General features: G+C 51.5%; 10 protein-coding genes across 10 annotated transcripts; 5 read left to right on the top strand and 5 right to left on the bottom strand.

Annotated features, from left to right (window-relative positions):
- Positions 1-2: 2 nt before the first annotated feature.
- GT037_005647 (fructose facilitator) lies at positions 3-1,862 on the top strand (the record flags this gene model as incomplete). The annotated part of the gene is made up of 1 exon (XM_038930694.1): positions 3-1,862. The coding sequence occupies one exon, from the start codon at positions 3-5 to the stop codon at positions 1,860-1,862; it is 1,860 nt and encodes a 619-aa protein (XP_038786383.1).
- Positions 1,863-2,547: 685 nt separating this feature from the next.
- GT037_005646 (uncharacterized protein) lies at positions 2,548-3,462 on the bottom strand (the record flags this gene model as incomplete). The annotated part of the gene is made up of 1 exon (XM_038930693.1): positions 2,548-3,462. One exon carries the CDS (start codon positions 3,460-3,462, stop codon positions 2,548-2,550), a length of 915 nt encoding a protein of 304 aa, XP_038786382.1.
- Positions 3,463-4,299: 837 nt separating this feature from the next.
- Positions 4,300-6,277, top strand: GT037_005645 (replication factor c subunit 5; the record flags this gene model as incomplete). The annotated part of the gene is made up of 6 exons (XM_038930692.1): positions 4,300-4,386; positions 4,446-5,068; positions 5,117-5,556; positions 5,785-5,886; positions 5,949-6,110; positions 6,165-6,277. The coding sequence occupies 6 exons, from the start codon at positions 4,300-4,302 to the stop codon at positions 6,275-6,277; spliced, it is 1,527 nt and encodes a 508-aa protein (XP_038786381.1).
- A 307-nt stretch (positions 6,278-6,584) lies between these two features.
- On the bottom strand, positions 6,585-8,549 carry GT037_005644 (inner membrane magnesium transporter mitochondrial precursor; the record flags this gene model as incomplete). The annotated part of the gene is made up of 3 exons (XM_038930691.1): positions 6,585-7,101; positions 7,158-7,786; positions 7,839-8,549. Coding segments are annotated over 3 exons (1,857 nt in total), but the record flags the coding sequence as incomplete, so codon positions are not given.
- Positions 8,550-8,685: 136 nt separating this feature from the next.
- Positions 8,686-9,078, top strand: GT037_005643 (uncharacterized protein; the record flags this gene model as incomplete). Its single annotated transcript, XM_038930690.1, has 1 exon — positions 8,686-9,078. One exon carries the CDS (start codon positions 8,686-8,688, stop codon positions 9,076-9,078), a length of 393 nt encoding a protein of 130 aa, XP_038786379.1.
- A 739-nt stretch (positions 9,079-9,817) lies between these two features.
- Positions 9,818-10,540, top strand: GT037_005642 (uncharacterized protein; the record flags this gene model as incomplete). Its single annotated transcript, XM_038930689.1, has 1 exon — positions 9,818-10,540. The coding sequence occupies one exon, from the start codon at positions 9,818-9,820 to the stop codon at positions 10,538-10,540; it is 723 nt and encodes a 240-aa protein (XP_038786378.1).
- Positions 10,541-11,326: 786 nt separating this feature from the next.
- GT037_005641 (glucokinase glk1) lies at positions 11,327-13,319 on the bottom strand (the record flags this gene model as incomplete). The annotated part of the gene is made up of 3 exons (XM_038930688.1): positions 11,327-12,718; positions 12,768-12,847; positions 12,896-13,319. The coding sequence occupies 3 exons, from the start codon at positions 13,317-13,319 to the stop codon at positions 11,327-11,329; spliced, it is 1,896 nt and encodes a 631-aa protein (XP_038786377.1).
- A 1,168-nt stretch (positions 13,320-14,487) lies between these two features.
- Positions 14,488-17,192, bottom strand: GT037_005640 (meiotically up-regulated 72 protein; the record flags this gene model as incomplete). The annotated part of the gene is made up of 5 exons (XM_038930687.1): positions 14,488-16,237; positions 16,286-16,718; positions 16,772-16,812; positions 16,865-16,985; positions 17,156-17,192. The coding sequence occupies 5 exons, from the start codon at positions 17,190-17,192 to the stop codon at positions 14,488-14,490; spliced, it is 2,382 nt and encodes a 793-aa protein (XP_038786376.1).
- Positions 17,193-22,270: 5,078 nt separating this feature from the next.
- GT037_005639 (atp-dependent rna helicase sub2) lies at positions 22,271-24,111 on the bottom strand (the record flags this gene model as incomplete). The annotated part of the gene is made up of 4 exons (XM_038930686.1): positions 22,271-22,577; positions 22,629-22,989; positions 23,038-23,454; positions 23,880-24,111. The coding sequence occupies 4 exons, from the start codon at positions 24,109-24,111 to the stop codon at positions 22,271-22,273; spliced, it is 1,317 nt and encodes a 438-aa protein (XP_038786375.1).
- A 421-nt stretch (positions 24,112-24,532) lies between these two features.
- Positions 24,533-25,072, top strand: GT037_005638 (uncharacterized protein; the record flags this gene model as incomplete). The annotated part of the gene is made up of 1 exon (XM_038930685.1): positions 24,533-25,072. The coding sequence occupies one exon, from the start codon at positions 24,533-24,535 to the stop codon at positions 25,070-25,072; it is 540 nt and encodes a 179-aa protein (XP_038786374.1).
- Positions 25,073-25,190: the final 118 nt, after the last annotated feature.

Below are 25,190 nucleotides of genomic sequence, written 5' to 3'. Positions count from 1 at the left end.
ACATGTCTGGGTACTACGGTCCATCCTTTAATCACAAGTCCTCGAGACCTCCATCCCTGGCAGCGTCAAGAGCGAACTCATACTACGCAGCTCGGAGTGCTCCTGTCACGCCTCGAAATGGCTCGATCACCACACCACGCAATGCTTCCATCGCCGCCACTATCGCCGGCACGACAGCGAACCAGACTGCTGCAAACACCGCGGCCAACACAGGTCCTTCAACACCCGCGTTGCTCTCGAGAGTGAACAGCAAACTAGAGAATGGAGCCAACGGAAAGGAGGAAACTCCTTCAATGAACTCGGAGATACTGCGCAACGAGAAGGGTGAACTCATGATTGGAAGGATTGCGGGCGGCAAGCATCTCACTGATGATGTTGAAGACATCGACCCAGCCTGCGGCGAGATCAAGAGAGTCGACATCGACATGCCTCTTACGCTGACTGAGATGGTCAACCATGAAGGCAAGGAGTACATTGTCCTTAGCTTTGCTACTGGCGACAAAGAAAATCCGTTCAACTGGAATCCTTGGTACAAGCGCAGTATTACCACATTGCTGAACTTGATGACGCTTTTCATCGGTCTCGCGACAACGGCATACAGTTCAGGAATCGGAAGGATGTGTGAGGAATTCGGCGTTGACGAAATCTATGGCCAGCTTGGATTGTTTACTTTCAACATCGCTTGTGCCATCGCGCCCATGGTGCTAGCTCCCTTCTGTGAGCTTGTCGGCCGCAAGATCGTATACGCCAGTGCTTTCCTTTGCTTCTCGCTCATATTCATCGGTCTCGCGCTCGCAAAGAACATCTCCACAATCATCGGCCTCCGTCTACTACTCGGTCTCTTCGGTTGTGTCGGCACCATTCTCGTCGGTGGAACCTTCGACGACATGTACGAGCCTCACAAGCGTGGTCGCCCGATGGCCATGTTCGCCTTCGTCGCCATCTTCGGTACTGTCGCCGCCCCCATCTACGCCGGCTTCATCGACCAATCGCTCGGCTGGCGATGGGTTGAAGGTATTCAGGGTCTCGCCAACATTCCTCTCTTGATTCTCATCTTCGTCGCCTTCCCCGAAACTCGTGGCGGTGCTAAGCTACACAAGCGAGCCAAGCAGCTGCAAAAGGCGACTGGGGACGACCGCTATGTCGCAGAAGATGATATCTACACTCCCGACGTCAAGTCCATGCTTAAGGCTTCATCCGTGAAGGCTATCCGCATGCTTGTTACCGAACCCGTCGTATTCGCCTTCGGTCTGTGGATTGCCTTCTGCTGGGCAGTAGTCTTCCTGTTCCTTTCGGTCATTCCTATCACCTTCACCGAGAAGCGTGGTTGGTCTGAAGGTGTTAGCGGCCTCCCATACATCTCCCTCGCCGTCGGTACTTTCCTCGGATGGGCCGCCCATCACCTCCAGATGCGCAAGTACAACCAGCTACAGGAAGACCCTAATGTTCGCGTCGTTCCCGAACATCGCCTCTACGGTGCCATGTTTGGCGCTGTCTGGCTCCCTGTCGGTCTCTTCATCTACTCTTTCACGCAATACGGATACCTGATCTGGGTTGGTCCCGTCATCGGTCTCGCACCCATCGCATTCGGTATCTTCTTCGTATTCGAGAGCACATATTCGTACACTGCCGACTGTTACGGCGAGACCTCATCTTCGGCTATCGCTGGTCAGGGACTGATGAGGAACACCCTTGGTGCTGTTACGCCACTTTTTGCGAGCGCATTCTTCCACAACGTGGGCAGTCAGTACGCAGGTCTCATCCTTGCAATGTTCGGAACAGTTCTGAGTTTGATTCCATTCGTCATGTTCAAGTATGGACATATGCTCCGCGCAAGGAGTAAGTTGGCGAAGGAATACTAGAAAGAAGAGAGTTTTGTAGTTGATAGCGCATTAGCGTAGCATAGCCATTGATCTTCTCATTACATTGATATCACAACCCTCATGATGTGCTTCCGATTAATTCGCATGATTATAGTGACACCCTATACAAGAGAAAAATCGAATAGGTAGAGATAACAAGCTCTACTTTGCAGCTTACATTAGCTTCTAGCAAGAGAGATTATAGAGATTAATAGTAATGTAGGCTTCTAGATTCTTTATAGATGTCTACATAGCTCTAATACGCTTTGTTGTAGTAGGAAAGAGTACTCAGCTCAAATGAGATATTTAGTTCCTCTCTTTGGCGTAGTGGTGACAATAATAGGCATAAGGTGTGGTTTCCTATAATCCTTAGCTCGTACGCGAAACAACGACTAGAAGCCGAGCTTGTCACCAGCATGGTATAGAGCTTATCCATTTGCCTAATTGACTGCAGACTGAAGCATTTAGCTAAGTACATCTCGGGCTTGACCAGTCCAGCAGCAAAATATGGCAATCGTGACATCAGTATCGAATGGCCTTCGCTTTGCGACATCTGATCCCAGTTGATACCGTAGTCTTGCCCTTATGGAGCCTTCTTTGATATATCAAGCTGAGCAAATGAGCAATGGCAACCGCCGACAAATGAGTGGCACCCGTCGGGAAAGCTGGCCAGACCGCCTTTACTCTACCTTGCATATGGTTTGCGGGCTCGTTTGGGCGGCACCACGCGTTGATCGTCTGACTGAGTGGAATCCGAATTTGTTCCTTCTTCGTTGATCTTGTGGTTGGCCGAACGTTTCTGCCTCTTGCCAGGACGTGCGGGTGGCTGCATAGTTGAACTCAGACCAGAGATCCGGTAAGGTTTCCGCTTCCTCAACTTCATCGAAACCGACGTTGACTTGGTCGAAGATGCTTCATCGTCCGAGCTTGTAGGAGAGCTACCCATGTTGCTGCTAAGCTTGTCGCTAACGGAATCTGAACCGCCGTCGGAGTCTTCCTGGTTGACCAAGTCCCGATATCCCTGCGTTTTCTTGAAGACATCACTCACCCCATAGCTGGCTCCTTTGGCGTTTGGTATGACGATTGCTTGAGGTATGACTGGACTGTCTTTTGGGAAGTCTTCTCCAAGTGTTTTTGTCTTGCACCAGTCATACGACTCTCGACTGTTTCGTTCGAGTGTAGCGTCCACGTCACAAGCTGATGGACCGAGAGCGTCACTCAACTGCAAAACCTTTATTGCCATCTCTCTTGAATATCCCTCTGTCCTTCTCATCAATCGACCGATGTACCTGCTCAAGTCGGCTTTGATGGTTTGATCTTTCCCAGTCTTCCCCTCGATGTCTTTGACGTTGTTCTCAATAACTCCTAGGGTTAATATGTAGAAATCGCGTTGGCCATTTATGAATTGGGTCATCGAAGCCATGAGCTCAGCCATGCGATGCTCTGAGTGCTGGAGTCGTTGGAGTAACACAAGTGTGTCTGCATAGGCGTCGGTTCCTTCCTTCAGCTCAGTCGACGTTGCCTCTTGTTCTTCTTCGTCCGAACTGGGTGGAATGGGGTACTCGATGCGACGGAAGCCGGGTTTACGGTTGATATTCATGTCGATCGTCTGTCCTGAGTCTTTCTTCGCGACTGAAGACATTTGGTTGGACGATTCAGGCCTAGATTCAGGTTTCCTGTAACAATATTGGTCAGCTCTTGGCCAAACATGCCCATATACAAGCCTGTCTTACCCGAGTAGACTGGGTATACTTTTGGCTGCGTATGCTGGAGCTTATGCTCGAGCCCTTGTCAGTAACTTGATCGTCGCCTAATTCACCAGCGGGCGTTACAGAGCCGTGTTTTAGACAGTGGGGGCTACGAAACGCCTCACTTGCGTGACCGAGGCGCGAATCGGCCAATACGGTACTCTGTCAGCACGTGAGTGTCCTCTTGTTCGTTCTGGTTATGTTGCAGTACGAGCAAGACCATATATACCTAAGTATCTACGCGCAGGATTGCGCGACTCGGTCTGTATGTTTAAGAGAAAAGAAGTCTCAGGACGTGCCGCGCTTGACCGCAGGTAAGTGCCGACACGAGAAAGAGCAGCGTTTGATTGGCGCTAGGAACCTTGTAGATAGTCCGTTTGCTCGCCTTCACCTGGGGTTTGGAATCGTACTTCACTTGGCCATATTCGATGGCGGCATTGCAGCATGTTGGCTCACAGGACAGTCCAGTTCATGGATATCGCATTCGGAAAGCTGCTTGAGCAGATAATGTCATCTTGTTCAGGAGTTAAAGAAATCTTGTATGTGAATGGTGGTGTAGAGCGCGGTCAGGCGTTGACGTGTGGACTGCCAAGCTAGCCCACCACTTTACGCGTTGTTGGGACGCGTCTGGCTTTCACGCTCCACCAATTTTGGCAACTTCGCAGACACGCCCACAACAGAATCAAACAATGGCGCTACTAGTAGACAAACACCGGCCGCGCAATCTTGAAGCACTCAGCTATCACCCCGAGCTTTCAGATCGTCTACGAGCCCTCGTAAGGACACCATCGAAATGGTCCAGTAGGCGAAACGCGACTAACGCAACATTATATAGGCACAAAGCGGCGACTTTCCACATCTCCTCGTATACGGTCCTTCTGGCGCAGGCAAGAAGACACGCATCGTAGCAACGCTCAAAGAGCTCTATGGACCCGGTGTCGAGAAGATTAAGATCGATGCACGCGTTTTCCAAACCACCACAAACCGCAAGCTCGAGTTCAACATTGTCGCGTCTGTATACCACCTCGAAATCACACCATCAGATGTTGGAAACTATGACAGAGTAGTTGTACAAGACCTTTTGAAGGAAGTGGCGCAAACACAACAGGTCGACTTGAGCGCGAAGCAGCGTTTCAAGGTGGTTGTGATCAACGAGGCAGATCACTTGACAAGAGATGCGCAAGCAGCACTCAGACGGACCATGGAGAAGTACAGTCCCAACCTGCGGTTGATTCTACTAGCAAACTCTACGAGCAACATCATCGCACCCATCAGGAGTAGAACGCTTCTTGTGAGAGTTGCGGCGCCGACGGAGACTGAAATCTGCGATGTTCTGAGCAAAGTGGGCAAGAAGGAGGGATGGAAAGATGTGGAGAGTCTGAATCAGAGGATAGCGAAGGACAGTGGACGTAACTTGAGGAAGGCGCTTTTAATGTTCGAAGCAGTACACGCTCAGAAGTATGTTTCAGACCCATAAAAGCCTCATAAATACTAACATAGCACCAGCGAGAAAATCACCGACCAAACACATATTCCTCCACCTGACTGGGAAGCACTCATCCAGCAAATCGCCCGCCAAATTGTCGAGGAGCGATCTCCGCAACGCCTTCTACAAGTCCGCGCCTCCCTTTACGACCTGCTATCGCATTGCATCGACTCTACAACCATCATAAAAACGCTTACCTGGAAATTAATACCCTTGACCGAGGACGCACTAAAGCCTGAGGTTATCAAGTGGGCAGCATTCTATGAGCATAGGTGTAAGATGGGCGCCAAGCAGATCTTCCATCTAGAGGCTTTTGTCGCAAAGTACATGAGGTTGTATGAGAGGTATGTGCTGCACTTTGATAAAGTTGGGTTGAAGCTTACAATTGACGCAGCTACGCCATGGGTATCGACTTCGATTCGGCATAAACGCAAATTCGCATGTTTGGTTCGATTGCAGGGTAAACGTAGTTGATGTGTCGTCACCAGGGTGTTCTGGCGCTACAGAGCGCGTCTCGCGTTCGGCGTTTGGTGGTTACGTCATAGCATGGAGCTTTCCCATACCTCGAGTTTCTGAGCTTCAGTTCCACTACAATCTCACCCAATTCAAACAATCTCGTACCTTGTCATATACCAACCTTCTCATACACACAAAACCAGTTGATTCACCATACTCGCAAATATGTCAGACAAGCTTATGGACACTGCGCCCGGCGGCGAGAACCAAAACCAATACGAAGATGTGCACACCTTCATTGAACCTCATGCCAAGCAAGCTGGTCAATTAGGTGGTATGGCGTTTGCCCCTCTTATCCACCTCTATTGTGCAATTGCTAATCATCTGTTCCTGCAGACCCCTCAGAAGGCACCTCAATGCACAAGAAGACCTCCGACCCCGGCGCGCCCAACACTCAAGGCATCACACCGGCAGATAAGATCCGGTACGGACAAAGTATCCAAGAAGGTGGGGCAGGCGGCAAGACAACAAGTTCGACGGGTGAGGCGAACACTGAAAGTATGCCAATAACAGATCACCATGACTTTTGGACGGCAAGCTAACAATAAGCAGGTGGATTCGGTGGTACAGAAGCGTTGAACGAAGACGATGAGAATGCGGCCAAGCAGAGGAGAGAACAGGGATACGGTGGAAACAAAGATATGGATCGAAACATTGGCGCATAGTAGCTGAAAACTACGCGTTACTAAATCAAGAGACACGAGAAATGAATACAAGCCACGCTAATTGCTTGATTGATAGGGTAGCCTAAACAAGGTTGGGCATACATACTACTATACAATGATGATACAACTTGAGTATCCAGTCTAAGAATGCCCATCTTGTCATGCGTCCCAAACGCCATCGCTATGCAGCCAGACTTATACGTTATTCGCACAAAAAGCGTAAAGAAATGAGGAGGGATATCTGAGCAGAGATCAAAAACAGATCAGAGAAACACAAATGCCTTCCACACGAGCAGATGAGCCCACGTTACCGTCTCGTAGCGTCATCAGCCCTCTGTTCCATCTTGGCCAACTTCCTTGCCAACGCCCTTTCTCTTTCCACGACACTTGCCAGCGTGTCACCCCTCTTCGTTATACCGCCCAGATCTGGTGCACCAGACGGCATCGTACTACCCATATCCCCTCGACTAACTCCGTTCCTACTACCGCCACCCCATGCACCAAGGCCCCATGTATTGCCTGGAGCTACTGTTGGTCTAGTTGGCTCCCTGCTAACAAGCGCACCAGGTCCATGACCATACATGCTGACCCGTTGCACCTTACGAAGCCTTGAAAGTCCGTATACAGCGACGATAAAACCAAACACGGTACACCAAGCGCTTATGCCGAAGAAACCAAGATCGGATTCTTCGATAAAGTTCTTCAGGTTCATGCCGTATAGAGCCGCAACAAAGGTTCCGGCAGTGATTGCAAGGGTAAGAATGGAGAACTTGAGGTCGAGAAGCATAAGGGAATTGCGGTTGGCGTCCAAAATAGCTTTGACTCTATACAAGAATTAGTTTGGTTGGAGAATGGTAGAGAGGGGCGTAGAAAAACGTACATCTCCTCAGTGTTCCTGATGCTAGATACCAAGTTCTCGGCAGCTTGTACGATTTCGTCGGCGACCTTGTGGTAGGATTCAAGGAGCATTTCGACTTCGGTATGATCGTCTTCTTCCCGTGTCTTGCCTTCTGCCTTCTCTGTCAAATACATGGCGCTAAGATCGTCGTCGGCCTCCAGCAATTCCTCCAGTGCGTTTCTGACCAATCTTGCCTTTTGTTCGAAACTACCCAGCTTCTTACTGTAGATGAGCAGGTACCGCAGCTTGTCCCTGTCGATGTCTTCTTCGAGCTCTCGCAGAACTCGAACCACTGGTTCACTGACGCCTTCGAATTCCTTCTCCAAGCTCAGTGTTACGCTTATAAGAACAGCTTCTAGGGCTCGGAATTCGTAGGCGAGGGTACCATTGATTGTGGATTCTTTCTGGCGCAGTTTGAGATCGAGATCGTACATGAACACGGACTGTGACTTCGAATCGGTGGTACCGTATGCATCAAATACAAGGACGCGGTTGTGCTTCAGGAGGACACGAAGGTTCAGGAGGTTTATCAGGATCGCCGAAGGTCGAACGAGAATATGCGGGAGGAGCGAGGAATCGATCTTGCGAAGATCACGAGGAAGTAGACCGTACTATATTCAATGATCAGCTACATAGTCTGGATAGACCCAATGCCGTGCGCACCTTGGCGATAAGTTCGCTCTTCTTGAACTCTCCACTAACGAGCGTTACATTGCCGTGTTCGTCAAGTTCCGTACAACGCATTTTGAGTTCGTTGGTAGGTCGCATTATACGTCCCAGGCTACTTCCAAACCCCGTTGCACCTGAAGATGATTCATCCGGTGGCGGTTGCGGTGCTTGCAGTTGGGCCAATCTTCGCATCTTTGCTGAGCGGAAGATGTTCCACGCTTTGTTCGTGGAAGTTGTAGAGAACCTCCGATGGCCCTGAGAATCAACATCTCGTACGGGGAGAGCAGTGGTCTGTGGGGCGACGAGTGAATTCTCGAAGACTGGTTGCGAGATCTTCGTGCCCGAGAGACATTGCGAAGTTGCGAATGTCCTACTTCCAGCGCCTACTCCTCTCTTCCAACCTTGCGTGTTCGCCCCGCGTGCTGCATCTCCCAACAGTGTTTGTGACCTGATCTTCGTGCCGTATCTGCGTCGTTGCGGGGCTACCTGGGCGCATTGCGCCAACGGCCGCTCGAACGCATTGGTGACTTGAGCTCGTAGGAAGCTCAGAACGGACGTTGATGGGGCGGCGACTCTATGAAGCAAAATAGGCTTCATAACTTTCCATACGCAGGGTTCCGTATACGGCAGCAATCCATACGGTCGTTGTCGAAGTCGTTCGAAATATCCTTCAGGCCTCGCCTGCACGTCATTAGCATTCCGCGATCTTGGAAAATCGTTTAGCGCTAGTGACGTCACGTGCAACCGCGTCCACCAGTGGAACGCCTTCTAAACATGCGTCAAACACACCAGTCTAAATATACAGCCTACTCTCTGAGTTTGATGACTCTACACAGATGGCATGTCTCAACCGATCTACAACGCTCTAATCCGAACCCATCACATCACTTCCCGCAAAAAGGTTGCCAAGCTCAAAGCTGCGGCATCGAATTGTCATATCTACGCTCTGCTACGTTATGGCGGCTGTCCGGGCATCATGTACTGCCAAGGTTCTGAGACCGGTGTAAGAGAATGGGTATCAAACGTACAGAGGCTACGTTACAAAGACTTCCAGCTAGTCAAGAAGCCTGCGGGCAAAGAAGTTGAAGGAAAAGAAGTAAAAGATGGTGTCACGTATGGAAAACTGGAAGAAGTAGAGAGCGTAAAAGATTTCGGGGCTAGCATGCAAAAGATGGGTGTTTGGGGCTGGTGGCGGAAGGGTATGGGATACGTTGGGGATGATTCAAGCTTATGATCATCGACGCATACTTTCATCCTGGCGCAACGAGTATGCGCTAGCTTTCACGACCGGATGAACAGACGACTGTCTAGGTATGATGGTCGATATACGAAATCTGCCCTAATGGAGGAAGTTATAGTAAGAACGATAATCGTTTGACACTCTCTTCCCTCTGGGACCTTTGGTTAGCTACACATGATAGTAAGCACATTTGGGTCCGAAAATAACACACTGTAGACTCCAGAAGTTTCTACTCTATGCGAGATGAAATGTCACACTGACAGCAGGTTCTTGCTTAAGTTGACATTTACGAGGCGGCAAGAGCTTAAGAAATCAGGCACTTACATTTAAACATAAACTAATTAAATCACAGTCTGAATAGCACATTTAGTTAGCGCGTGAGACTTTTAATCTCAAGGCTCAGGGTTCGGTACGAACACTAAAACAAAAAGCTTCACATATTACGATTCTGGCTGGCCTTGCAGCCGGGAGCTATGTTACAAGTAGCCTTCACTCTAGATAATGCAGAATGTGTGTCACTTCAGACGCTAGGGGACTATGTGCTGCTATCGCATATTGTCTCGCAGTGAAATCACCTAGCTCGTGAAGTTCAATATATATTATGATAGCCTCCATCGTCCGGAACAAATCTGCAACATGTTTCGGTCACTCGAGAGCAACTTCACACTCGGCTGCGAGGACTCAACTGAGACTGAAAGAAATTTCCGCAGCAACGACAACAAGCGCTATACCCATGTCGAAACTCATGTTTCAGGATGTTATGGCAGAACCATACGAACATTGGGGTGATCACTCGTCCAGCTCTTTGGGAACACATCGGCCGATGGAAGAAATATCAAACGAGTCTGGTTACTCAGAGGTTGAGTCTTCTGGCACAGAGCAGTCTTTTTGTACTGCCTATGCCACTATATCTCCTACAGCTAAGAAAGTACCTAGGAAGATATCGAGGAAAAGTCGATTCGTCGAACAGTTTGGCAGCCTCAAGCTGACCAAGGCAAACCTTCATGCGTTAGAGGCTAGTCACAATTGCATAACTGCTAAGCTGGCTACTCCCGTGGAAAGAGAGATCCGTTTTCAATCATCACCATGTGGAAAAGCATTCTTTATCCCTCGCAAGCCACTTCCAGAATCCGCGCGAGAGATACTTCAGAAGATAAGAGCCGAAACCATCATTCAACATGACGAACCACCAATTTCAGAGTCTGACAATAGCCCATGTCCTCCTCGCTTGAATGCCGCCTTTGAGGACTTTTTGCCATACCACCAGCTGCGAACCTGGCAGCAAGACGATAATGAGGAACGGCAGCGTCAACGTGCACGATCCCTGTCTGCTGTTGCGTTCGAAAGTATGAAGAAATTCAACTCAGGTTGCGACAATTTATCAGTTCAGGGTAAGAAGACTGCGAATCAGCTGAAAGAGGTGATCAAGCATCGTATGCTTGACCATGAAAAATAGGACAGCTATTTAGACTGTTGAATCGTAGTATAGTAGGCAAAAACATGTTTTCTAGACCATCAAGACAGACACCAATCTGTTTATTCGTTACAGTAATTGGAATCAACGGCATTGATCAAACGTGCAGACAAAACACAACTGCGTGTAGAGGTAACTGCCGCGCCGCCACATGATCAAGCTTCCAAACTCCTGTAGCAAAAAAGGATTAAGATTCTCTATCTGGCTACATTGGAGTGCAGAGGAGTAGAGACGTAGTGTTCGTAGGTGGACAAAAAAGATATCTCGCCCGACCAGGGACTCTAGTTATTGTTAGTGGCGCGTTTCGAAGAGAGATAGTTGGATAATCGTACCGAACCCTGAGCCTTGAGATTAAAAGTCTCACGCGCTAACCAATTGTGCCAGCCGGGCTGTGATCTGATTGATGAGCAGTTAAAAACAAATATCAAATATATCGTCGTTTGTTTATCTTACAGACCCGCTATGCGTGGTGAATCAGTCACTAGGTGAAGCTCAACACAAAGGATGATGGTGGGGCAGGTGGAGTCACGCTTCTAGATGGGCCCACATGTAACATCATGCGTCATTGACTTTTTTTGGCAAGGGATGCCTTCAAAATAATTAGCTAAAGACAATGGAAGCGTCGCACTGGAATGCTATAACAAGTAGCAATGCACTAGGCAGAAGAGAATCTTGTTTGCTGTCAAAATTGCGTCGTTTCATTTCCGAGATTCATTTACACAAAAAGAGCACTCATGTACTATACGTCCAACATTCAAGCCACCTTACCTACTGCGGCGCACCAACCTTTCCAGCGACAAGAGCGATAAGCGCGGCACCAACACCAGATCCGTCCTTCGCAATACCGATTCTGACTCTCTTCTCGCCCTTTGCACCAATCTCGGGTATCGCACGTAGTGCTTCACGAATGTACTCCTCAAAGTTGGGGTAGAACTCTACCAGCGAGCCATCGACACCAATGTCAATCTCATCTCCTGCACTGGCATCAACGTCTCCACGTGGGGGCTCGATGCCTGATTTCTGCTCCGTGGTAGCGGAGCCTGAAGACTTGTTCAGACGACCAGTGTTGATGATGGTACCGGCAATGGCAACAGCAGCAAGACGGGCAGCACGGCGACCGATCGCTCCAGCAATTAAGCGGACTGCCTCTGCGTCCTCAGCGCTGACAGCGGAGATGTCATAGTCCTTGTCGAGCGTCTGTCGCAGCATGCGGAAGCCAGGGCTGTTGTCGCCGGCGCACACGCTTAGGAAGCTCGTGTCAAGACCCCACTGCTTCCATATTGGGCTGCTGTCGTGGATTTGTGTGGTGCTGTGAACATCGTTCGAGGACGAGTTGTCATCAGTGAAAAGAGGAACAGCAGGGTCCTTGATCAGTTTAAGCAGAGCAAGACGTAGAAGTTCTCCCAGGAACATGCCTGATACACGCTTCTCGAACATTTGGATTCCGGGGTTAACGGAGTCTTTGTCAAGCTGAACATCGTAAGGGCTGTTGGGCAGAGTGCGGAGAGAGTTGTCGAAGCTGCCCCACTCAGTGTTGACAATCATCTCTCCAGTCGACTTGTCGTATACACCACCGTTCTTGTCCTTGGTGAGCTTGGTGACTTTGTCCAGCTTCTCGACGTAGGCTCCGTTAGTACCGGTTCCGAAAATTGCACCGAGTAATGTACCGGTCTTGCCGGGCGATGTGTACGAGCGTGCCATGAGAGTTCCGACAGTGTCGTTCACCAAAGCAGCCACCTTGACGGGGAGATGGAGCTCGTCAATTTCCTGTTGAAGCAGAGCGCACACGTCCTTGCCGACCGCATCCTGGATGTCAAAACCTTTTGTCCAGCGCATCAGCATACCCTTGTTAATTCCTATCTGGTGAACCGGGAACGAAAAGGTAAAACCCAGGTTGAAGATCTCCTCATCTTGTGGTTCGCCTTCTTTTCCTTCTCTGCGCCTGAGCGTGCCGGCGTAGTGTTCTTCGTGATGCAGTTTCAGGAAGGCCTCGATCTGTTTCGCAAGGAAGGAGAAGAGCTCTTTGGATGTCTTTGCGACCATGAGCTCGCGCGGAATGGCTACTTTGCTCTGGGTGAGTGAGAAGGTGGTGTTACCGTGAAGCTCGATGGAGCACACGCGGAAGTTGGTGCCACCCAGATCGACGGCCATGTAGAGACCCTGTGCAGTATCAGAAGGGAGCAAACACTCGCGCATATCGAGGCCGTACCTTCTCCGTGCCATCGGGAACAGCAGTGACGTATGTCGGGATCTGGCTCATTTCGGTGCCTGTCTTCTCCAGGCCCTCGTCTGCGCGTCGTCAGCAGCCAATTGCCCAACTTGTGTCTTCGTGCATACCCATCTCCCGAATAAACTCCTTGACGGCCTTGTTGACGGCATTGTCGTCGAAGTCGAACTCGGCGGCGACGCGCTTCGCCTGCTCTGCGAGTGTCATGCTGCGCTTATGTTGGGTGTTGAAAGTACCGACGAATTCGACCTGAGGTTCGGGCTTCGGGCAGATAGCAGGTTCCTGTAGGACGATCGGATTGCGGAGAGTGAAGGAAGGAGCCTGTTTGTTGGTAACAGTGCGTAAGATGGCGTGTGGGAGGTGGGGTGCGAAGAAACCGGTACCCAGCGCTAGTAGCAGGACGAGAACGGTGGCTACCGTGTGGGTCGCGAAAAGACTTCTTGTAGGTCCTGGTCGATCAGGACACGCGCTCTGTGTCGCGCTCTGAAGTGGGCGCGTGGCTTTATTGGAGCGTGACAGCGAGCTGATGCTCATACTGCCCCGCGTTGTCCAGCTATGACGGAGAACGAGGGGTAGGCAAGCTTGGGCATGCAATTACCATGCACGAACACCATCACTTGCATGCCAACGCGTTGGGATACGAGGCAAGATCACGTTAGGGGGGCGCAATTGGTTTAAAGGCGGAACGAGAACATTGCCATTCTTTGAGGAAGGCGTTCACACGGCTGGTTGCGCTAGCGATTGTAACGAGCAGTCGTCTAGCCGTCGGCATCGTGAAGTGAGGAGTTTGAGCACGTGCCAACGTACTTGACCGTGATTTACGTAGGCGGCTGACTCGGGACAGCGGCACAATTCTAGCTTCGTAGATTCAACCGCTTTTGTTTTTTGCATCTCTCTTCACAATGTCATGCTGCGGTTTCCCAACAAAGGAACGTCTTGCTTGCTTTTTTGCTCGTCGGCCTACATATGCTCAACTACGAAATGCTTCTCCATCCAGCCACCAACATGATACTTGCTACTGCTCGTGTAGCTATAGTAGTTATACACAGCACTGGGGAATAGGTTGCGCCCCTCGGGCAAACAAAAGAAATGAATGGTTACAAAGAACGAGCAAATAAAATCCATATGCATGTATCGAAAACTCCGTAGTATAGCAAGCAAGTGGTAAGGGAAGATAACCCAACCTCCACTGAGCAGAAAACCCATGCAGTCAAGAAAAACATGATTAGCGGGCTGCCACAGTCTGTATGTGTGTGAAGGAGAAAAGGAGAGGCTGCTGCTGTCGCCGCCGCCGTAAGAGCGTTCTACAAGTATGTACGATATAGACAAAAGAGAAAACCCGAAAGCAACGGCTCCAGTCGTGTGAGGCCGGATTGTGTACGTCAAAATGTGTCCCTTCCCGGCCCAATTCTATTCGTCATTAGACATCCACCATCTGAGCGGGCCGCTGGCTGTCCATGAAGCCTCCCAGACTTCCTTGGGATTGTGGTCCGTCCGATGGTGATGGTTCGGTGCGTATACGTGTTTGTGGAAGTAGGTGATGAAAGAGACGTCCAGCCCGCTCTGCTGACCGTCATTGAAAGAAAAAGGATGTGTCGATCGAGAACCAGTAGATGATTTCGCCAATGTCGCCCAAGTTGAACCAGTGTCAATGCAAAATATCAACATTCAAAACCAATGGCCGCCAAATCTGAGTCGAACATTATTCTTGTTGCTGGACCGCGACCGGAGGACGGGGTCCGAGGCTGCTTTGGCTGCTGTGCGCTGAGTTTTCCGTCGAATCTTCAGCTTTTGCGCTAGCGGAACTATTTGAAGCGCTTCCAGTCAGACTGCGAACTTGGGGACGTGACTTAGGCGGGTATAGATTGCTCACCCCAGCATGTTGTTCAACCTGTTGTGGCGCCACCGCGTTTCCTTGGCCAGGGTGTCTTGGTACTGGCTGCCCCATGCCAGGGGGCGATGGCCGCCGCCCGTTGGGAGGCATTCCATTAGGAGGCATGCCATTGAAGCCGTTTGGCGGTGATGGTCGGCCCATAGGTCGCGGGCCCGGGCTGAGAGGGTTGCCAGGTGACTGGCTCATACGGCGGCTGTTCGGCGTCGGGTAAGCACCGTAGCCTCCGCCACCTGAGAGCTCATCTAGACGAGCTGATGTCAGTGAGTTGGTTCTGGATTGAGCGCCCATAGCGCCGCGATCGACGTGTCCGTAGCGATCCGACGAGTAGCCCATAAGGGGGTTATTCATGATCGAGTCGTGGAGACCAGGAACGTCTGCCATCAACCGAGCACTACTCCGATTCTTGTTCATTCCTGGACGCCCAAATGGATTGCGTCCTCCTCTGTTGGGTCCAGGACCAAAACCTGCGCCTTCAGGGTTGCTACGAATCTGCTTAGCACTAGGAGCTGAGCGGTTGCGACGCGAAGTTACGCTCATCATGTCAAAGTTGTCGGGGTCAATCATTGGACCTCCTCGACCGCCCATGGGATCAAAGTAGTCATCGCCGTCGTCATCATCGTCGTCGAAACCGGCCATTGATTGGGGTGGCGGAGGCCGTCCTCGACCACGGCCCATAGGGCCCATGGGTCCCATTGGAGGACCCATTGGGCCAGGACCACCGCGACCCATTGGCGGGCCGCCTCGCATATTCATCTCCTGTTCTCTGATCTGCAGTTCTCTCTGCCTCAGCATCAGTTCTCGCTCGCGAAGTGACAGGTTGTTGGAAGAGCTTCCGGCGCTCTCGTAAGGACCTCCGTTGACAGCGCCATCAGGAACCATATCATCATAGAGCATCAGATGCGAGAACTCCTCCAAGTTACCGTTCTCCTCGAACGAGGGACGTCGTTGGCCATTGGGGGCTCCGTTCATCCTTGGGGGATAGCCGTTGGGGCCTGGAGGTGGGCCACGACGCATCATTGGAGGACCTCCGTTGATGGAAGGAGCACGGCTTCCGGGGCGAGGGCCACCGTTCATGGGACCGTTGCCGTTCATCATTGGGCCTTTGACAGGGGGACCACGGGGCATTGGTGCTGAGGATTGTCTGGGAGGTGGCTGCATGCCATTCTGAGGAGATTGTGTGGCAGCTACTGGAGCAGCCGGGCGTGTTCGGTTGACGATGTTGAGGTGATGAAGTGTGGCGTATAGAGTCTCGATCCGAGGCACAGCAACACCGGCTTCTTGTGCGAGCTTCAAAGGAGATCCAAGGTAAGTCTCAACTTCCATAGGCCGCTTTGCTTCGAAGTCCATCCACATAGTGCTGTTGTTTTCTTGCGGGCGGGTGAACTCTTGAAGCGTCGTTTCCCGGAAGTCGGCGGGAAATGTGCAGTCTGAGGCTTTGGCGAGTGCAATCATCTCATCAAGCACACCAGTGACAAGGGCCCGTACGCCGACCTTCTCCATCAACTCAGTGTGGTTGGGTGTTTCGAACACAACACTGGCAGGGTGGAAAGCGATTGGACTGTATTACGTTAGTTGATGATGTGCGACCATGTAATAAATGACATACCCTATCATTCGCTCGTATTGCTGCTGTCGTATGTTGGAGGAGACCTTGCAGTCGACTTGTCCGGAGCTCAGCGTCATGGCCAGAGCCTCAGCCATGTCTGACTGGATCTGCGGCGGGATGTTGGCGTTCTTGTTAGCAGGACCAACCCAGATGTCGGTCGCGCCTTTGTGTTCAAATTCGCTAGCTCCAAGCTGCGAAATTTCTGCTCCGGATACCAATGAAAGCACTACGTTTGTAGGGAAACGCTGCTCGAGATATGATTCAACGCCAAGGCTATGTGTAGTGTTCATAAGGATGCACGTATGCTGAGGAGAGACGACCGACTCAATGATGTTGGCAATATCGTATACATCGGGCAGGGCTTTTACGCAAAGGAGGACGTAGTCAAATGGCTGCTTGGAAGAATGCGCGGCATCTTCGGGAGTGCGGACGACTGCGAGGGGTGTCAGCTGTAATCTGGGGGTGGGAGTAGCCTGGCGAGCGTACCAGCATGGGGCTTGAACCGCTCGTTGCCGTAGAGTTGGGATCTATGGGTTGTCAGAGATGGTTTGGAGTAGGTTGGTTGGTTGAATGGCCTACTTGAAGGATATGCCGTACTGGGCAACGCTCTCGTATCCCGACTTCCATACGAGGGTGACGTCGCAGGCATTTGTTGCTTGCAGTCGCCATGATAAGAAGGCCGAGACAGCATTACCGCCCACTGCAGAGAGTCAGCAATTATTCAGTCGCGGTGATGACGCGGCCGAGTGCCCAAGGTGCAAAAGCAGATGTGGGCGTAGGCCGCGTATACAGGACGAGCAGAGCCTGTGCGAGGACGAGGGCGGTGGAAGCCCCCGGCTGCAGTGCGACGCCCGCTGGGAGATGACGCACCTGACAGAATGCGTAATCGGGGGACTGCTGGAGCCATATCGAAGTCGCCTTAGGTGGGTGTTCGGAGAGGGTGTGTGTGAGAACAGCAGCGGCTGAGGTGAGGGTGAAGAGCCAAAAAGTTGGCGTTCGGAGCGCGCTTCGATGTAGCGCAATTGGCGTGCAACAACAGACAGCGGCAGGAAATTATCGATTAAGATAGTAAGGGAAACGAGTGTGCGGAGGCCTGGAGAGATGGATCACTGGGGCGACTCGTAACAGAACATTAAGTGAGAGGCGCGGGTAAGAGGCAGGACGGGACAAGACAAGACGGACTGGGTCGTGACGGGCGCAGACGGCGGAGGGTGAGGGAAGCTACCACGACTACTGCAGTCGGGTCGGCGTGAGAAGGAGCGCACAGCTGGACGCGGGTTCCACGGCAGAATCTCTGACAAAGCGAGCGGACGCAGGCAGCAAAGATGCAATGCAGAGTAGAGTGAGCAGATGTTTGGGGGAGGGTAGAGGCTTGGAGGGTAGTAGACAAGGTTGCTGGCCTGCGCTGCCACCCAGAGCTGCACTGGCTTGATATCCCGCTGACTGCCTGCCTGTCTGCCCGGTGCCCACTAGAATGCTTTGGGCACAGGCCCTGCACTTATCGCTGTCGACGCCAAATTCATCGCTGATTTATTATGGGCGGGGCCGTGCCCGTCGTCATTGTTTTTTTGCTTCATAAAAAGGCATATGCGCGGTGTGGCGTGCCCATGCTGCGATGCTGCGACGGCAGATCTCCCTCCAACTCCTAGTTGCAGAAGTTGTGCACTGCGGGAGGCAGCTGTTAATTGTCTCTTGTCGCAGTGCAAACACTGTCAAGCGTCGCGTGTTGCGAAATAACTCTAGAAACAAACCCACATCGCCAGCCCTGGCAGATTGATGCTTGCGCGGCATCATCCCGGCCAGCCCATGGAGATCCGCTTCGCCCACATGCACTCGACGATCTGAAGCCTTCGCCTATCACCAAAACCTGCTGCACCTCGCGCCTTGCGTCCAGAATGCGCCGGCCGTGGCTAGTTTTATGTAGCCCTCGACATTGTACACGACGCTGCCACGCTGCCTCAACCATGTTTGCGCGTCTGGTACACAACTCACTACCGTCAGCGCCAACCCCCAACCGTCCTAGCACTAATCAAACTAATCGTCACTGAAGCTCCACGCGCGTCTGACGTCGACGTTCGCTACGTCTGGCCAAGACAGACAGTCCCAACGCCTATTCCACCGTCGAACTGGGGACCGTGCGACCGCTGTCAATTCCATCCTTGGTTGATTTCTCAACGGGCAGCCTGAAAATCCTCCAAAAGGGGCTGCCACTGTCCGAGATACAGCCCCGGCCAGATAGAGCCTTGTATTAATTTCCACCTGGCCGTTTGGTCCTTTCGGAACCTGATTACGCCCGCTGCTTGCTGCTCCGAGTCTAGTCTTCGCGCAGTGAAATAGCCAGTCGGTGGGTCAGATCAGTAGCTTGAAGTCGGTCTTTTCAACGAGACCTCACCGCGACCCAGCGGCAGTTCCGCCCGGAGCCACTACTGTACAATACCAGCGACTAATCCACCGACTGGAAATGCACGGCTCGACTTGCTTCCCGCACCCGAGCCGCCTTTGAGCTTACAAAATCAGACCATCGCTGGAGCGGCCGACATGGTGTCGGGTACATGTGCCAACACAACATGAGCAACACAGCAGTCGCCGTGTCTGAGGTTGAGCAACCTATCAATCCACGAAACAACATTAGCTTTCGCTGTCGCCACATCCTAATACGCCACCAGCTGCGTCAATCGCACTCATCAACCTGTGAAATCGCACCATGCAGCAGATCCGCGCCTTGCTCCTGTATAGGACATCTCGCCAAGACATGCGGGAATCACAGTCAATGATCACTGCTTGAAGCGGCTACTATCTGTACCGACACAATTGCAATTCATATGCTTCAGACATTCACACTGCGCGGGCTCATCTGCAAGCGAAACCATCGCTCTTGCGCCGTCGACCCCCGATCCACAGCGATCGAGATCTCGCTTCAGACGCGACCGCTCCTTCCTCGAAGCGCTGCCCTCTGACATGACCGCACGCGACTTCCTAACGACATTCAGTTGTAGTTGCAACCGCCTAGTCACTCCTGCTACTTCCGTTGCAAATGACATTAGAGCTATCACACACTCGCCCTAGATGTCAACAGCCAGCCTTTTTATGCAATTACGTGGCTGCTCCTATACTCGCTCTACCAGATATTCGACAGAAGCTGCAATGCAGCACCGTTGACTCTGACAGCGGGAACCAGCAGGTGGGGGTTAATTGTTGCATTTCGTCCGTAACATCTCCTTGAAAAGCTTATTGTTTTAACCTAGTCAAGCAATCGCGCCTCGTGCATCATCCCTGGCGCCTGGAAGAAGGGATCTCGTATTCGTATCCTCCCGCCGTTGAAAGTTTTCCTGGGATGGCCAACAGAACATCGCGGACGTAACAAACTGCGTCGGACTAAGATCCATGCCGTTCGTCCAACGGCTGCTGCGTCTGATAATACGCGGCGTATACACGGGGTACGGGGATGTTTGGCGTTTCAATCGCCCCCACAGCAATCATGTACGCGCTAACACAACACTCGAGACGCGACGTGAATGCGATTGAATGCGATGGCATGCGTATGGGAAATGAGAATTGCGATTTCTAGCCCTGCCCTATAGCGCAAAACCATATCATATCCGGTGAGGAAACCACTTTCGGAAGGGACGTTCGCCCAAGTCTCAAAATAGAACCGCATACTCATCGCGCGTCGTTGCTATCTCTTCGGAATCTCACTTGCTGCACAGAGGCGACTAAAGCTTGCCACGTCCTCGCAAATTGACTCCATGTCTTACGATCGTCACTGCATCTATTGAAACACGACTCTGCATCCCGTTACCTCTTATCGAATCATAAATCTTCGCGGCTTCAGCCCTCCGACACTTCGCTACCCATGTCTCATTTTGAGATCACTAACCGTTTCCGACGCCTTTGCTCGTGCTCCTGAACGCCGCCCCGCCAAGCGAGTCACCTCGGTCTTGTTCCTGACATGTGGCGCCACTGCGGGCCGGTAATGTGCGCGGCTGCCGAACAAGGGACTGGGTCGCCGCCGTCGATCTTCACATCATGAATTTCCTTAACAGAAATATCGAAATAGAAACGTGGTGATCTTCGCCTAATGTTGGGCCCGACCTTGCGGATTGTGGTCGCGATACGCAGCATGCATCTCTCACCTTTGTCCTCAGCGCACACCGCTCACCAACCTTGCTAAGTTCTTGTTATCGGCTAAAGGGATGCCAATAGTCCCCTTATGCTGGCTATGTTCTGTAAAGGACGAACTCACCAATCGCCTTGTATAAAAGGGGTCCGCGGCGTTGATCGCTTGCTCGGAATTTTACGCAGCCGTGCTCCGCAACCATATTCCAACGTCTATCTAATCTTAATGACAGGTTACATGCAAGTACGGAGACGCCGCCAATGCTCACACGACATGCAGAAGCGAGATGAGCCTTTGTAACAAGCCTTGCTTGTGAGAAGGTCCAGTATATAGGACCAGCAGGCATCCTGCCAACTTTCTATCGCTGACCCAACGTCGCATAATTCTTGATAAACTACTGTGCTTATATCCACAGTGGGTAAGCTATAAAATGCCTGTGATATAGATCTATCTAGTATACAACAAGTGGAGGATGGACCTTTAGGCAAGATGGCGAACAAGCTCCGAGTCTGGCTTTTCGTCTGGCCATTTCGGACAAAACGGTTGTAACATGAGCTGATGTTTATTAAGTACGTAGCTTGATACTGCTGGATATTAAGAGACTTGAGATCTTGACATGACCAGTGACTCTGGAGACGGTTGCCTCGCCACGTTACAGTCTCGTGCAAACGTGACCCTAGAATCTTGATAGGACTAGAAAGCCCTAACCAGAGTACACCAGAGACAATTGCAAAGATCTAGCCTGGCCAGAGCGCGCAAGTTCATTACTTCCATAAGTTTCAGAAACACTTTCTTGTGGTAAAGAACCGTTGTTGAGTTTGACAAAATCACGACATTTGGATAACATATTGCGTCAAAAAAGAGTCTGATGATATCAGACCGCTGGTTCACGTCGATACCGCTTTGGCACCAAGCCATGTGGCTCCCCAGAAACACTACTCGAACCCTTATCCTGTTAGTTCGTACATTTGCTCGCCAATGATCCAAGACGCGACTTGGTAGCAAATGTGTAGAACAAACAAATTAAGGGTCTACTCCCTACACATTGTTGTCCACTGTCTATGGGATCATGCCTGTCCGAGTTTTCAACAAAAACGCATACCCTTTGCCCGTACCAACTCTTTATCTCTGATGGGACCCAACAAGCAAAGCTCCTCTCTGACCTGAACTTTTTCTAAACTCAAACATCTGAAATGTCTCAGTACAAAACACAGCAGGTGCGGTCGCTCCACCTCGAACGTGAACTTGTTGAACAAAAGTAATCGCAATACCGCTATAATTAGGTGGCGAGAGCTATGAACCATTTTATCTAGCCTTCTCCTCTTTACTTCTCCCGCCCGTAGTAGCCCTTGAAACGAGATCTGCACCACTTGCTTTTACGATCGCCCGAGCCGAAGACCATGGAGCCCAACCGAAACACCGCGTGTGAAGCAAAGAAAAACAAGATACACCGACGCGTACGAGGAAAGGCTAGAACGTCTGCCAGTGAAGATCACGTTATCAACATCTGTGCACAAGGTCGATTTTTCTCGTTGAGAAGAACACGTAAGCAAGCTATACAGGCGTTGTCAAAAAGTAGCAGCAACGGTCATATAACTAGTCATGTTCGGACAACAGAGCTTATCATGGACGGGAGATGATATATCAATTTCTTCGTTTCCTCCCAGCGAGGCAATAGCTTCTCTGCTGCCTCTGAGAACTAAATTACAGAACAGACTTTGAAGCCAAGAACCACCTGCGCCGTTGCTTTCATGATCGTTGCAAAGCGGTTCTACTTCGATCAACGACACCTATCGAAGTTCAATGGTGACTTTCTGTCCAAAAGAAAACCGTTCCCGCACCCATCCGTCACTTGATCCTAGTGACCACTAGTTGTCCATGTAAGTGCCGGAGTCGACACCGTTCTCCGGGAACTCGGGGAGCTCGACCTGGAAGCGCTCTTCGATCGACTTGAGGACAGCCTCGTCATCGGGGCTGCTCACGAACGAGATGGAGAGACCCTTGGTTCCGAAACGACCGGCACGACCGACACGATGAAGGTAGGCATCGGCCTTGTCGGGCATGTCGTAGTTGATGGCGACGTTGATACGCTCGACATCGATACCACGACCGAAGATGTCAGTGGAGACACAGATACGGGTCTGGAACTCCTTGAACTCCTTGTAGCGCTTGATACTATATACGAATTAGTGTTGAACTAGCAAGCGAAAACCGTCGAGTACATACCGCTCTTCTTGACTAATTCCAGAGTGGACAGCAGTGCTGGGGAAGTTGCACTCGCGAAGGAGCTTGTCGAGCTCAGAGCAGCGAAGAGTCGAACGGACGAAGATGATGACCTGGTTGAACTCCAAGCTGTCGAGAAGGTCGTTGAGCTTGCGGTTCTTCTCCTTCTCGTCAAGCTTCATGTAGTATTGCTGGAGACCGTGAAGTGTCAACTTCTTCTCGTCATCGACGTAGATCTCGAGCGGGTTCTGCATGAACTTCTTGCAGACAACGCGGACGTCCTTGTTGAGGGTGGCCGAGAACATCATGACCTGCTTGTGCTGGGGAGTGGCACGGAAGATGGCCTGGACATCATTGCGCATGTCTGTCAAGTGTTAGCAAGAATCAGCCGGAATAGAGAATGTACACTGACCGGGCTGGTCCAACATCTTGTCGCACTCGTCGAGGACGAAGTGCTTCAGGTTGGCAAGGCGAAGATGCCTGTCGCGTACGAGGGCGTTGATACGACCGGGGGTACCGACAATGATGTGGGGGTGAGTGTCCTTGTTGCTCAGGAGCTCGATGTCCTTCTGGACGGGAGTTCCACCGTAGAAGACACCAACCTTGACGTCTGGCAGGAACTTGGCGAAACGGTTGTACTCGTTGCGGATCTGGTAGGCCAACTCGCGAGTGTGGCACATGACCAGGATAGTGGCAACGCCAGGCTCAGGCTTCTCGTCCATCTGCTGGAGAGTTGCGAGAACGAAGACGGCAGTCTTTCCGAGACCGGACTTGGCCTGGCAGAGGACATCGTTTCCTAGAATGGCCTGGGGAATGGTAACTTGCTGGACTGTAGGGCACACGTTATGTCAGAAAGGTCTTTAAAGCGGTCGAAACGAAGCGTGGGAAGCGAAGCGTCCGTCCATCTTGAGCAGCCGAGGTATTCCATCTAGCGCGCGTGCCAGTCTGTCTGTCCTCCCCATACGCTCAAGGTGTGCCTCCTCTTGTACACCTGCACCATGCACTCCTCCTCGGAAACCAGTCCTTCGGGACCACGAAAGTGAGCCAATGGGCAGCACTAGGCTTCTTGATGCATATACCGCTGCGCACGCCATAATGCAGTGCGCGTCGACGCTCGTAGGTAGCGGAAGGCACTGGGTCCCTCGCCACTCCGCTCGTATATAGACAGACCAGGGCGCATTGTAGACAGAGCTCGTTTCGTAGATGGACAGACGCTTGTAGGTGGATAAGGCTGAGGGGAATTATTAGACTAACCCTCGGAAGGATGTTCGAAGCCACAGTCCGTGATTGCTCGTACGAGCTCGTCCTTGAGCAAGAAGTCGCGGAAACCGGTTGAGTGGATGCCGACGTAGCTGCCCTTCTTGTCGCCTGCAGCGTCACCAGCGGTGAGGCCGCCCTTGCTGGCAGCTGCGCTGCCGTTGGCGGGCGCATCAGTCGTCTGGATCTCCTCGTCGGAGTAGTCGATGAGATCTTCCTCGTGAGACATGATGAGTTATGTGTTGGGATAAGAGTGCTGGTGTCGTGTAGAGTTGGCGGCTGCGCGTGTCGCAAGGAAGGCTGCCAAACAAAGTGGAGTCGTGAGGATGCCGAAGCGCGGTATTATACTAAAAGCTACGAGAAGAAGAGATCAGCAAGTGTTTCGCGAGTTCACAGTTACGCGAATTCGACGAGGTTGCTGAGGCGGTGGAGGTTCGTGGTGGGCGGTGGACAAGAGCGGTCGCTGGTCGCTGATGTCGAGGTAAAAAGCTCGGGGTGCCTTGCTGGGCGCTAGACTAGGCCGCAAACGGACCGCGCTGAATCACGAACCATGTTTGCGAGCAGCACCTACATATCCTTGTACCTCTCGTTGTTCACCAGTGAAACAACAAGTTCACGCACAAGAATCCAACGGTAGCACGGGTATCATCATGAGCAAAGTCAAGGCGCCAAAGTCAAAGGGCATGCCTAACAAACACCTGCATGCTCGCTCTACTTTTCTCTACCAAGCAGCCACATACCTGACTCTGCAAACGGCCACCCAAGACGAGTTTGCCATTGATGTTGCACAAGACAAAGAAAGTCCGCCCCACGATGCGCCCGCGACCCAAAGACATTTACCGCTCGCACTCGAGCTTGGATCCGACCTTCAGCAAGTATCGCGAAAAGGTCAGCTACGGCTCGCTGTCGACTTGAAGCGCTCCATGTGCAAGACCTGTAACACCGTTCTGATTCCTGGACGTACTGTTAGTCAGACACTCGAAAACCCGAGCAAGGGTGGTAGGAAGCCCTGGGCAGATGTTCTTGTTGTTACTTGCCTCATTTGCGGTGGCAAGAAGCGGTTTCCAGTAGGCGCAACAAAACAACTCAAGAAGCCTAAAAGGATGACCACTTCTGCAATTCCGTTGTCAAAATCTGCTTCAGAAGATGGTCGACAATCAGACACTACCCTGATCACGGGTACTGATTGAATCAACTCCACGTTGTGGTTCACATCCCTCATTCGCTACATGAACGACTAAACTATGGGTTCGGAGCATCTTTCAAACGGCCTTTAGCTCTTTCCCACGCTTCATTCACCGCAAGAGA

The sequence above is a fragment of the Alternaria burnsii genome (assembly GCF_013036055.1).
Source record: "Alternaria burnsii strain CBS107.38 chromosome Unknown 732, whole genome shotgun sequence".
In the NCBI taxonomy this organism is placed as follows: Eukaryota; Fungi; Ascomycota; class Dothideomycetes; order Pleosporales; family Pleosporaceae; genus Alternaria; species Alternaria burnsii.
Note: the sequence above shows the minus strand (reverse complement) of the source record. Positions and strands in the feature narration are given on the sequence as shown.